At 44.3% G+C, this 14,272-nt stretch overlaps 1 protein-coding gene across 1 annotated transcript in view; it reads left to right on the plus strand.

Annotated features, from left to right (window-relative positions):
* The first annotated feature begins 7,281 nt into the window (after positions 1-7,281).
* LOC126470780 (secreted frizzled-related protein 1-like) overlaps positions 7,282-14,272 on the plus strand; it is a 415,034-nt gene continuing 408,043 nt past the window's right edge. The window contains exon 1 of the mRNA XM_050098788.1: positions 7,282-7,771. Within this exon, the coding sequence (XP_049954745.1) occupies positions 7,282-7,771 (490 nt within the window). The remainder of the gene's footprint in view (positions 7,772-14,272) is intronic.

Raw genomic sequence — 14,272 nt, forward strand, 5'->3', positions numbered from 1 at the left:
TCCACAACACTTGAACGACTCAGACTGTACTCACTGTATACAGCCTTTATCCGTCGATATATTTCATGGCCTCCCACTCCCTCCGCCACCAAAAATCGAATCACTCCTCGTTGTTCCTGCTTACTCGCGTGCATCTTCGATAGTGGATGATAACTTGTGTCACCACCTTCTCTTCGGCGTGAAAACACACTGGTGCTATGCAACATCAAACGGTGCGCACGCATCAATCTCTCTACAAATAGATGGCGCCACCGTACCGGCAGTTAGGTGGTGCCACCTTACGTGTAAGGCAAAGGTAGACGCACTGGCCAGGTTTCATTTGAATGAACCTAATACCTGTCACACAGAATTCCACTTCTAATCATCTGCATACGCGATGATGGTGTGTACGTCTTCGAAGATACATTGACATCCTACTATGCCTTCTTCGAAGATACGTTGACATCCTACCATGTCTTCTAAGTGTTTCAACTTTTGTTAGGCATAGTATAATTTTTTTTACACTACTGCTTAGTATATCACTTTAACATAACGTCCAAGAGACTGAAAAGCATTCGTCGGAAAATCTAAAAATGTCACCTCACTAACGTCAGTATTTCACTAAGCACTATGACTGTTAACACAGGTCTGCAGACTGTGGTTGTGCGAGTGTGTAAGCGAGGGAAAGTTATTTCTTTCTGTTCTTTCTGCCTCCCTTCCGGAAGTCAATTTCTTCTACCCCATAGCGGAACGTCTTTCCCTTGTTCATTTTCCTGTGGTTCGTCGTTTCTATTCGTGGAATCACGAACTAACTCTGAGAATTTATGTATGCAAAATTATAACTACTTCTACTTCTTGAGCGAGAGGGGAGGGGGGGGGGGGGCGGGGCAACACACTCAGGATCCCCCCCCCCCCCCCCCCGCGCCGGCCGGCACGGTAGCTCAGCGTGTTCGGTCAGATGGTAACGTGCCCTCTGTAATTAAAAAAAAAAACTGAGTTAACAGATCAACAACGAATTTAAATGGATGTCTTACGACGTCCGCCCCGAGCAGATGAAAAAAAAAAAAAAAAAAAAGGCGGTTATATGCGCTTCACTCTGGAACTGCGCGACCGCTACGGTCGCAGGTTCGAATCCTGCATCGGGCATGGATGTGTGTGATGTCCTTAGGTTAGTTAGGTTTAAGTAGTTCTAAGTTCTAGGGGATTGATGACGTCAGATGTTAAGTCCCATAGGGCTCAGAGCCATTTGAGCATTTTTTTTTTTTTGTTGAGAAAATTACCATAATTTTCTCCACGAAGCACGATCGCAAATGATGGGCAATGCCCCGCTAGCACTCAGGCAACTATTACGGTTACAGTATGACGGCCCACCACACTTTGCTGTTGATATTAGTGAACATTTAGACAACGCTTTCTCTAGATGTAGGAATGGCAGGCATGGGCCAGTCCCACTGTCCCAACTTTCTTCATACGAATTGCTGTTTTTTGTGGCGGACAGGAGTAGGTAGATGGAGAGATGAAGTGTCTAGTGTCCGAGACACCGGTAGGCACTCCAGAAGAGCTAGTGGTCCGTTTGGCTGAAGCTGCAGCCATCACCCGTGAAATACCTGGTTGTTTTGAGAGCGCTAGACAGTTATTAGCAGCCAGATGTCAGTTGTGTAACAACATAAACGGATGATATTTTCAGAAACGACTGTTTGACCACAGTCTCTCAACACTACTAGCATCACAACCGACATTGGTCTCTAGCAGGCAAACGGTGCGCCTGTGACCTTTATGAAAAAGATTTCTGAGGGACCGCTACCAATCACAAAATTTTTGTTGACGTACTTAAATTATTTAACGAAGCAACATGTTTTGAGTTACAGACATCATCTTCAGGCTACAGTGGTAGTACAGAAAACGTTTAATAATAATACATATAGGTACTAAAGTAGGTTTTATAGTGTTGGCATGTTCTGTGGTCATCTCGTGGAGAAAGAGAAGGGAAACCTAATATTGAAGAATATTAACTTCGTTTGTTGGTCTCCTATTTACTTAAAAAATCTTCCACATGAAGTGTCTTCTTGTGGAGCGTTCAGTTGTCTCCATTGCTATGGCTCCTAGAATCTTGTTAACGCTGTTAGCAAACTTGAAATGGACACTTACAACACGTTATGACAATGTATTCCGCTGTACAGTGTTTAACTATAGATGTGTAGATTCTAATGTTATCTGTCACTTGCAGTGTCTCCTATACATCTTGTCGCATCTCTGGTGTTAGTAGACGGATACATTACATTAAAAGACTGTCACAATTTGATGTTAATAACGACAGTATAAAAGTTACTCTAGGAAATTAGGAAGGTATTTCTATCCGAAGACAGATTCATACACAACTTATTCTTAATCGTTGCGTATTTTCTATTTTAACAGTAGTAAACTGAAGTTGGTGAAGAGATGTGAATTCTTGAAATCTATAGTTTCGTGTAGCAGTTCATTTTTCCACTTCAAGGATGAACACAGTGAGGTGACAAAAGTCATGGAATATGCAAATGGCGATAGTATCGCATACACAAGGTAAAAAAGGGCAGTGCATTGGCGGATCTGTTATTTGTACTCAGTTGATTAATGTGAAAAGATTTCCGACTTGATTATCGTCTCACGAGGGGAATTAACAGACTTTGAAAGGGGAATGGCAGTTGGAGCTAGACGCATGGGACATTCCATTTAGGAATTTGTTAGGGAATTCAGTACTCCGAGATCTACAGTGTCAAGAGTGTGCTGACAATGCCAGGCATTATCTCTCACCATGGACAACGCAGTGGCGGCCGACGGCCTTCACTTAACGACCGGTAACAGCGGCTTTTGCATTGAGTTGTCAGTGCTACCAGACAAGCAACACTGCGTGAAATAACCGGAGAAATCTATTTGGGACGTACGACGAACGTATCCAGTAGGACAGTACTGCGAAATGTGGCGTTAATGGGCTATGGCAGCAGTCGATCGAACCTAGTGCCCTTGCTAACAGCAAGACATCGCCCGCAGCGTCTGTCCTGGGCTCGTAACCATATAGGTTGGACCCAACGCGACTGGAAAGTCTAGCCTGATCAAATGAGTCCCGGTTTCGGTTGGTAAGAGCTGATGGTGGGGAAGCTGGAAATTTGTGGTAAGGACTATGGGGCCAAACTGCTGAGGTCATCGGTCCCTAGATACTTAATCTAGCCGGCCGGAGTGGCCGAGCGGTTCTAGGCGCTACAGTCTGGAACCGCGCGACCGCTGCGGTTGCAGGTTTGAATCCTGTCTCGGGCATGGATGTGTGTGATGTCCTTAGGTTAGTTAGGTTTAAGTAGTTCTAAGTTCTAGGGGACTGATGACCTCAGAAGTTAAGTCCCATAGTGCTCAGAGCCATACTTAATCTAACTTTAAACTCACGCTAAGGACAACACACATACTCATGCCCGAGGGAGGACTCAGACCTCCGATGGGGGGAGCCGCGCGAACCGTGGCAAGGCGCATTAGACCGCACGGCTACTTCGCTTGGCTCTGATGGTGAGGTTCGATTGTGGAGCAGACCCTACAAAGCCATGGGCTCAGGGTGTCAACAAGGCACCTTGCAATCTGGTTGTGGCTGCATCACGGTGTGGGCTGTGTTTACATGGATTGGACTGGGTCCTCTGGTGCAAATGAACCAATCATTGGCTGGAAATGGTTATATTCGGCTACTTGGGGACCATCTGCAGTAAATTCATTGACTTCATGTCCCCAAACAACAATATCACGTCACCGGCCCACAATTATTTGCGACTAGCTTGAAGAACATTCTTGACAATTCGAGTGAATGATTTGGCCGTCCAGATCGCCGAACATGAATCCCATCGAAATTTATGGGACATAATCGAGAGATCAAGAAATGGCTTTGAGCCCTATGCCTAAGATAACATACAGTGATGAGCCAAAACATTATGACCATCGTACGCTTGTTCGCCCACTGCTTGAATACTGCTCAGCAGTGTGGGATCCGTACCAAATAGGGTTGATAGAAGAGATAGAGAAGGTCCAACGGAGAGCAGCGCGCTTCGTTACAGGATCATTTAGTAATCGCGAAAGCGTTACGGAAATGATAGGTAAACTCCAGTGGAAGACTGCAAGAGAGACGCTCAGTAGCTCGGAACGGGCTTTTGTTGGTTTCGAGAAAATACCTTCACCGAGGAGTCAAGCAGTATATTGTTCCCTCCTACGTATATCTCGCGAAGAGACCATGAGGATAAAATCGGAGATATTAGAGCCCACACAGCGGCATACCGACAATCCTTCTTTCCACGAACAATACGAGACTGGAACAGAAGGGAGAACCGATAGAGGTACTCAAGGTACCCTCCGCCACACACCGTCAGGTGGCTTGCGTAGTATGGATGTAGATGCTAAAAACGTGTTGGTCCATCTTTGGAAAGCAATGCTGCAATAATTCTGCGTGAAATGGATCCGAGAAGTCAGTGGTAGGCTTACGGATGTATGTGACACCGGATTTCGACACTCAGGTCACATAATTCCTGTAAATTATGTACCGATGGATTGTGGGCCCAGAGTGACGCCCGATGGCGTCCCACATGTGTTCCACTTGGTTCATATCAGACAAATTTGGTGGCCAAGTTGTCTACGTGGATCTACTATCATACTCCTGAAACCAGTGTTGACGATTCTGACCTCGTGACAAAAAAAAAAAAAAAAAAAAAAATGGTTCAAATGGCTCTGAGCACTATGGGACTTAACTTCTGAGGTCATCAGTCCCCTAAAACTTAGACCTACTTAAACCTAACTAACCTAAGGATATCACACACATCCATGCCCGAGGCAGGATTCGAACCTGCGACCGTTGCGGTCGCGCGGCTCCAGACTGTAGCGCCCTGAACCGCTCGGCCACTTCGGCCGGCTCATCGAGAGATCAATGCATGCACAACATCCTGCACTGGCAACAGTTTCACAATTATGGACGGCTATGGAGGCAGAATGGATCAATATTTGTGCAAGAGACCTCCAATTACTTGTTGAGTCCACGCCAGGTCGAGTTCTACATCTACATACATACTCCGCAATCCACCATACGGTGCGTAGCGGAGGGTACCTCGAACCACTACTAGCATCTTTTCTCCCTGTTCCACTCCCGAACAGAACGAGGGAAAAATGACTGCCTATATGGCTCTGTACGAGCACTAATCACTCTTATCTTATCTTTGTGGTCTTTCCGCGAAATGTAAGTTGGCGGCAGTAAAATTGCACTGCAATCAGCCTCAAATGCTGGTTCTCTAAATTTCTTCAGTAGCGATTCACGAAAAGAACGCCTCCTTTCTTCTAGAGACTCCCACCCGAGTTCCTGAAGCATTTCCGTAACACTCGCGTGATGATCAAACCTACCAGTAACAAATCTAGCAGCCCGCCTCTGAATTGCTACTATGTCCTCCCTCAATCCGACCTGATATGGATCCCAAATGCTCGAGCAGTACTCAAGAATAGGTAGTATTAGTGTTTTATAAGCGGTCTCCTTTACAGATGAACCACATCTTCCAAAAATTCTACCAATGAACCGAAAACAACTATCCGCCTTCCCCACAACTGCCATTACATGCTTGTCCCACTTCGTATCGCTCTGCAATGTTACGCCCAAATATTTAATCCACGTGATTGTGTCAAGCGCTACACTACTAATGGAGTATTCAAATATTACAGGATTCTTTTTCCTATTTATCTGCATTAATTTACATTTATCTATATTTAGAATTAGCTGCCATTCTTTACACCAATCACAAATCCTGTCCAAGTCATCTTGTACCCTCCCACAGTGACTAAACGACGACACCTTCCCGTACACCACTGCATCATCAGCAAACAGCCGCGCATTGCTATCCACTCTATCCAAAAGATCATTTATGTAGATAGAAAAAAAACAGCGGAGCTACCACACTTCCCTGGGGCACTCCAGATGATACCCTCACCTCCGATGAACACTCACCATCGAGGACAACGTCCTGGGTTCTATTACTTAAGAAGTCTTCTAGCCACTCGGCTACTGCAGTTGTTGTTGTTGTTGTTGTTGTTGTGGTCTTCAGTGCTGAGACTGGTTTGATGCAGCTCTCCATGCTACTCTATCCTGTGCAAACTTCTTCATGTCACAGTACGTACTGCAACCTACATCCTTCTGAATCTGTTTAGTGTATTCATCTCTTGGTCTCCCTCTACGATTTTTATCCTCCACGCTGCCCTCCAATACTAAATTGGTGATCCCTTGATGCCTCAGAACATGTCCTACCAACCGATCCCTTCTTCTAGTCAAGTTGTGCCACAAACTCCTCTTCTCCCCAATCCTATTAAATACCTTCTCATTAGTTATATGATCTACCCATCTAATCTTCAGCATTCTTCTGTAGCACCACATTTCGAAAGCTTCTATTCTCTTCTTGTCCAAACTATTTATCGTCCATGTTACACTTCCATACATGGCTACGCTCCATACAAATACTTTCAGAAACGACTTCCTGACACTTAAATCTATACTCGATGTTAACAAATTTCTCTTCTTCAGAAACGCTTTCCTTGCCATTGCCAGTCTACATTCTATATCCTCTCTACTTCGACCATCATCAGTTATTTTGCTCCCCAAATAGCAAAACTACTTTACTACTTTAAGTGTCTCATTTCCTAATCTAATTCCCTCAGTATCATCCGACTTAATTCGACTACATTCCATTATCTTCGTTTTGCTTTTGTTGATGTTCATCTTACATCCTCCTTTCAAGACACTGTCCGTTCCGTTCAACTGCTCTTCCAAGTCCTTTGTTGTCTCTGACAGAATTACAATGTCATCGGCGAACCTCAAAGTTTTTATTTCTTCTCCATGGATTTTAATGCCTGCTCCGAATTTTTCTTTCGTTTCCTTTACTGCTTGCTCAATATACAGATTGAACAACCACTGCTTCGCTTTCATGCCCCTCAACTCTTGTAACTGGCGTACTGCTACTGCAGTATGCCCGGCAAAAGGAGGTCAGACACGATATTAGGAGGTATCCCATGACTTTTGTCACCTCACTGTACGTGCGTTACCTCCAAGATGTCCATATTCCAGGTCTTTTCTAAGTAACTGCGTTTTGGTGCCACGCTGGGCGGGCTGTCGCAAAATTTTGCGGTGGAGGGGTGCCGGCGGGTGTCGCCGGCGCGGCGGGCGCGGGCGTTGGGCGAGGTCGGCGGCACGTGGCCCGGCGTGTCACGTGACGCGCGCCGCTCGGGCCGAGGCAGCGGCGCGGCCGCGGCGGCAGTCGGCGCGCCGCCATGACGGGACCAGGAGCTGCCGCGTGGCTGTGGCTGGCGCTGGCCGCGGGCGCAGCCGCCGCCGCCGCGCGCCGCTCGCTCGCCTACTGGGGCGGGCTGGGCGCCGGCCGGCCCTCGCAGCCCATCTGCGTCGACATCCCGCGCAACATGAGCCTCTGCCACGGCATCGGCTACCTCAAGATGCGGCTGCCCAACCTGCTGGAGCACGACACCATGGCCGAGGTGTCGCAGCAGGCGGCGTCCTGGCTCCCTCTGCTCAACGTGCGCTGCCACCCCGACACGCAGCTCTTCCTCTGCTCACTGTTCAGCCCCGTGTGCCTCGACCGCGCCATCTACCCGTGCCGGTCGCTCTGCGACAAGGTGCGCGTCGGCTGCGAGGCGCGCATGAACACCTACGGCTTCCCGTGGCCCGACATGTTCCGCTGTGACAGGTTCCCCGTGGATAACGACATGTGCATCACGCCGCAGGCGCGCGACGACGCCGCCGCCGGTGAGTCGCACGCCCACTTCTCTGGCAGCTGCAGCAGGCGCTTCATTTTCAGTTGCCACGTGCGGTACTGCGTTCATTGTTGCAACGTGCACCCCCGTACTGTCTCTTTGGGTGGAGGGAAGCACTGCAGAAACCGTCACTGGCGACCTGACAAATATCGTAGTCAATTTTTTATTTTATTACATTAGATTTTTTGCCCCGTAGATACACGGCAAGGAGATCTTCAACGGTGTAGACATGTCGTAAACTGAAAATACGTAATACGTATTTAAAAGAAAAGCTATAGTTCCTTCCACAGATCCTTTAAATGGTCCTCGGGGATGAGGAATTAATGAAAAGGTCTGCACGTCCCTATTATTCTGAAATTCATTTGCTCGAAGGAATACTTCTAATCTAATCTAAATTGGCCCAGTCTAAATCTGTATGTCCTGTCAAGCCTTTGAACGGTTTCTCCTGATATTGGTCCATTGTTACTGTACTATCTCTCGAAGTTTACTTGTACTCTTCCCAGACGGTAATGGATATCATTCACTCCAATCTCAAATAATGCTATAGCTTGACACTTTGACGAAAACAATAAAACAAATTAGAGACGAAAGAGCGCCAGATATTTGTTGAGAACACCAGAGAGTTGGGGTATCCTGTTATTTTTGATTGTTACATGGATCTGATCAGCCAGTCGTTGTTGTGTTAAAAATTTTAATTCTGGGTATCTGGTAATAAATGTTGTGTATACTTGTGATCTGTATCCAGTTGTGTTGGTTCCTAAGTTTGTTGCTTGGTAATAACAGAACATGAGGTGTCGGTTAACTTCATCTGACCAACTCATCCTCAGTCTTTGTTTTCCTTCTAGGGTGGTTGCAGGAAGCATATCCTGCAAAACACCTCTGTTTGGATTTAAATCATTTTCCATGTGGCTAGCAGTGTCGTTACCATTGTGGACAGGCATAGGGTCAAGCGTCGTCCCCGACCATGACAGCGCTTGTCCGAGGCTTCATTAGTTCTGCCCTGAACCAACTAATCACACTAAGTGGGGGGTTAGCCCTGTTAGTGGTTTTTTCTTTTCGTCGCCTTTTACGACTGGCAGAACATACCGGAGGCCTATTCTTTTCCCGGTCCTCCACGGGATTTATTATTATTATTATTACTATTATTAGTAATATAGTAGATTAATGTGTCAATTCTGGGGTTCATTACTCACGACATACCAACCCCAAGGCCATTCCTTCAATTGGGTGTGAAGTGACACAATTACGTAAGAGCAGTCGCGATTGTGACAAAGCCTTTGATTCATTCGTAGGATTCTCTTCGTTTTCTCTGTCATTTGCATGATCTATAGGCCTACTAGTATACAGCTTAAATGTACAGAGTCTATATCATATTAGGTTAACAGAGAACCTGATGCATACTCAGAGAAGAGCAACAAGAGTGGTCAAATACTGTACTAAAAGTTGTTTTTTAATGGGCAGAAAACTAGTCGCATGATAATTTTCATTATTATAATGTGACCACTATGCTTTCCATCAAAAATAATTTATAGTTAAGTAGGTGCCAACATAGCATCTGGTTAGTTTTTTTTTTTATGAGGAAGTTAACACGCTAGTGCTCAAGGTAAGGCCCTTAATTTCTCACGGAAAGCTCATGGGAAAGAATTCCAATATTCGATTTGTGGAACAGGCTCCATGAAAACCTCACACAGAACCTATAAACTCCAGAGAAATGGAAGAAACCATAATGCCGCACAACACAAAGTACTCTCAGCTATGCACTTTAATTTGTCAAGTTTAGATGTAGATAAAAAAAAAACAGGAAATCTATACATTATTTTTTTTACTTCTTAAATTTTCCGCCTGTTAATTGGGCTCCTTTTTCCGTTTCCCTTCTGTCAGTCTCCATGACAAACTTTCGTCTGAGAATATTTGCAGAAATGTACGAATGATCTTCCAGTCAACTTCAGCGTAGCTCTTCTTCAGGTCCGATGCTGATACTTTTAGACGTATTCTGATCCACTGTTTGCTAGCGACATGCAGTGAGTGCACAAGCTGACTATGCTGTGAGAGGTGGTGGAGTGGTTGGCACATTGGATTTTTAATCGAGTGGTGCGGGGTTGAAATCCTCTTTCAGCCATCCTGATTTACGTTTTCCGTGACTTCTCTAAACCGATCGAGGTGATGTTCTGGATGTTTCCCATGAAAAGGACACGGCCGGTTTCCTTCTTCATCCTTGCCTTATCCTATATGGTATTATTGCTAATAACCTCGTCGTCAGTTGGACGTTGAACCCCAACTTTCCTCTCTTTTCAGCTGTTCATGTCAGATTAGGCCAACAGGAAACTTTGTGCTTATACACACCTAAATCTTCCATCCTTCTCGTTGAAAATTGCAGCAAAAGTTCTCGTACTTCCCTATCCAACAATACCAGGCGTTACTGCCGCCGAGGTACAGTTACGGCTCCGTTAGTGACAAAGCATACGGTACGTGAACTATAATTACTCTTTAAGTACATCTAATGAAGTCCTGTATCTTACATATCTTAATAACTTGACTCCATACATTAACGAAAACTGTAGAGAATCTCGGTCTGAGTGATAACAAATGCTCGCAACTTAATGGGTTTTTAACAGTGTAACAGTAAACGGAAGTCACTGCAGACACGGCTGTTTTATGATGAATATGAAATGCACTACATCAACGTTTGGGGCGAAATATAGCTAGTAAATGGCTTGTAAATGTGACGATGGAAAAGCTGTCATAAACTGTTGTGGTTGTTTTATGCCTTATTTGTGTGCATAGGAGGTACGTGTCATATAAGAGCTTTGTTCACCTCTGCTACGAGTGGCTTCCCAGAAGCGCAGTACTTTGTGGTCCATCTCGATAACATTTGTATAAAAACAGTCACACTTTGGTTTATTGATTTTATACCAGCTACAGGTCGGCTGTATTATCTGTGAGATGTAACTGTAGTGTTTCGAGTGGACGCACTAACATTACGAAATGTTTAAGTGAATCCATCAGTAGTCATATTAAGTATTTCAGTCTTAATTAAGATAATCGTTATTGTCATCTGTAGAAATTTGTTGTTCCAAATGGACAACTTTAAATATGCTACTGCACATTTAACGGATTCCACAGATGTGTGTTCTTGTTATTATTTATTCTTGCCCGTAACCACGTTGTCCTACAGAGAACACAGCATTTGGTCAGAAGTGTTGCGGGAGTGAACATCTATAGTGATATTTTGCGCATCTAGAGTCGAGCAGCAATGTAAAATAGATATTTATGCTAAATTTCGACTGGTGTCTTAATATGCCCCAGTGATAGTCTCGGTTACCCACATGTTTTAATTTTAGTAGATGACATGCACGTGAAGATCCGGTATCAAACCTCGAAATACACCGTACAGTATTAATTAACTAAATGCTTATTCCTTATGGTTTTCAAACTGTCTTACATCATCGTTCAAGCAGTGATTTCCTACAACTATATATATTACTAGATATATAAAAATACTAATAACTGCTTATGGATTAATGGACTTGGTGATGTGAACAACTGCAGCACATACTCGTTTAGGGAAATCAGCTACTCTCGTAGAAACATTTGCTGCTCTCTGCGGTAACCGAGTACTCAGTTTATGACATCGTTATCTCGAAATCTTAAATGCTGTTATGTGTGAAGTTAACACTGTGTAGGACACAAATATCACAATATCGTTTGAGAGTAAATCTATCACTGTACAACTGTCCGAAATTCCTCGAAGATGTTCAATTATGTACGACTCACTTTACATATAGAAGAATTATGTTTATTTGCTTCTGTACTCTTAAGGTGAACGTGACGTAATGAGAACAAAAAGATGCACAGTCAGTGAACATTGCAGACTTACGGGGAAACACATGTCAACTGTTTCGTGAATTAAAAAAAAGTGAGGGCTGCACGAAGACAGCTTTTTCCTTTGTATTCAACAAGGCTGGGGCATCAGCCGAGACACCTTCTTAAAAACGGTCCAATTATACAACTGCATGACGGAAGACCTAAGTCAACAGTCCAGACAAAGAACCAAAGCACAAGCGACCACGTTTGTGATGGTAGGCAGGGGACGCCGATCGTAGCTGCTGCGATACAGAAGATTGAACGAGAAATATTTTGTCTTTACTGACATCGTGCGTCCTCTTTCACGTTCCCGAAACAAAAAAAAAAACAAAAAAAAATCGTACAGCTCGACCTGGGCAGTGGGCCACGACTTGAGATGCCAGTTCAGTGCTGACAGAAGTTCACAGAGATTGAAGCTTCAGCACAGTGAAAAACTTACCTTTCTGAATGCTCACGTGACAGTTAGGTCACGTGAGAATAAAGTGCCAAATGCTTGTAAGTTCATGTTCCACTCTGTTAGACTGTACGATAGAAATACCGGAATCGTATTCGTATTAGTGATCCTTCACTACTGATACAATGTCTTCTTCGCTCAATTTAATGGAAGGTTTCATATCGTTGGCAGTTTCGCTACAAAAACTTGTTTCTGGCGATGTTACAATTCATTGCAAAGTTCTCTGGTGTAAATATCTTCTGTAGATCTAGCAAATGCTTTGCAACTCTCTGTCTCCCATTGTTACATACGTGGAGTGATATTCTAAGAGTTTAAGGAAGTGTGGTAAATCGTGAGGACGAGCACGCATTATTCTCGGTTTATTGAGTACACCATGACAGAACAGAGAGGTTCCGGAACAGCTTTGGATATGAGGAAGTATTTGTCTGAAATAACACGGAACGCGATGACACAGAGAAACCCACTGCGGTTCCCATTGTCACGTCAGTATGTCTCTGTCAAACTGCCTATCAGTTCTACGTCACTGCTAAGGTCTTTATCAGACACAGCCACCCAGCTCAGAGCAGCACCGATTTTTGGTATTCAGGTCAAGGGATGTATAGCTCATTGTGCTTCCCCTTCGCATGATGGATGATTATTTGAAACATTGCTCTAAAATTACAATAGATGTGTAAAATGTGTAAGGAGTAAACTCTAGACCTTCTATCACTTACAGAACACACTCTACATTGAGGGAGACACAGTTAGCGTCCTAGTAGTTTATACAGGACGCATATTACCCACAGACATTTAGTTAGATTAGATATGGAGAACTGCTGTGAGGCATACGTCAAAACTAATCCAAATTTCTTTTGTCGTTGCTGTTGACATTAGAAGCGAATGATGAAATTAAAACGCAACCCACCGTCTCTGAATTATATTGTTGGTATTTCATGGGCACATTTTCGTAGAGTAAGTAAACAGAAATTATGACAGTTTAAATGGATAAAAATACTTGTCACAAGAGGGTTCAGGGGATTTGCCAGTTATGTTAACTCGTTATCAGCGCATGTACTGTCAAATGCTTGCACAGTCTAAAATTTGGTGGAGGAACACTTGTTTCCCTCAGTGTACATCAGAATTTTTGTAGAACTTGGTGAATTCCTGATAAAATAGAAACATAAACAGGAAATGAGACATTCGAACCATAATGCAAAACACCTGTAGATTTAAATAAAAAATAATGTTATTAGCACTGTCACTGAAGTCTGCCGATTTTCGGGGTAGCACTAAAAAAGAACCTTGTTAATCTATATGTCAGTTTCTTAATCTCGCTAGATACATTTATTAGCATTCGAAGGTAGGAAGAAAGAAACATTAGGTGTAAGTGTCACGTCGTCGGACCTCGTGGTTTAGCGGTAAAGCGCGTGCCTAGAAACCTAGAGGTCGCGGGACCAAATCCCGGTCGAGTCACGGAAATTTTCGGTCTGCATTTACTCTGCCTTCACCATTCAACGATTTGAGGAGTTGCCAGGAACAACACGTGATTTGCATTCCACGTTAAAATATAGGTCCCTTTTTCCCATTACTGTACCCTGTCGACGACGATGTTATCAATGAAGCACACGGTCGGATTAAACAATGATAGCCGGTCAGAGTGGCCGAGATGTTCTAGGCGCTACAGTCTGGAGCCGCGTGACCGCTACGGTCGCAGGTTAGAATCCTGCCTCGGGCATGGATGTGTGTGATGTCCTTAGGTTAGGTAGGTTTAAGTAGTTCTAAGTTCTAGGGGACTGGTGACCTCAGAAGTTAAGTCCCATAGTGCTCAGAGCCAAACAATTATAAGGAAGGAAAGCAATCACCCCGTTTTTCGCCTTACGAGATTTAGGTAAGCCATGTAAAACCAAATCTGGGTGGCCGGAGAGGGTTAACCGCTGATAGCTACGGAACTTAAGAATAACAACAATAAAAGCCGGCCGCGGTGGTCTCGCGGTTCTAGGCGCTCAGTCCGGAACCGCGAGACTGCTACGGTCGCAGGTTCGAATCCTGCCTCGGGCATGGATGTGTGTGATGTCCTTAGGTTAGTTAGGTTTAAGTAGTTCTAAGTTCTAGGGGACTGATGACCACAGATGTTAAGTTCCATAGTGCTCAGAGCCATTTGAACCATCTGAACAACAATAAAAAGCAGTATACTGT

Source organism: Schistocerca serialis, chromosome 3 (assembly GCF_023864345.2).
Source record: "Schistocerca serialis cubense isolate TAMUIC-IGC-003099 chromosome 3, iqSchSeri2.2, whole genome shotgun sequence".
Taxonomy (NCBI): Eukaryota; Metazoa; Arthropoda; class Insecta; order Orthoptera; family Acrididae; genus Schistocerca; species Schistocerca serialis.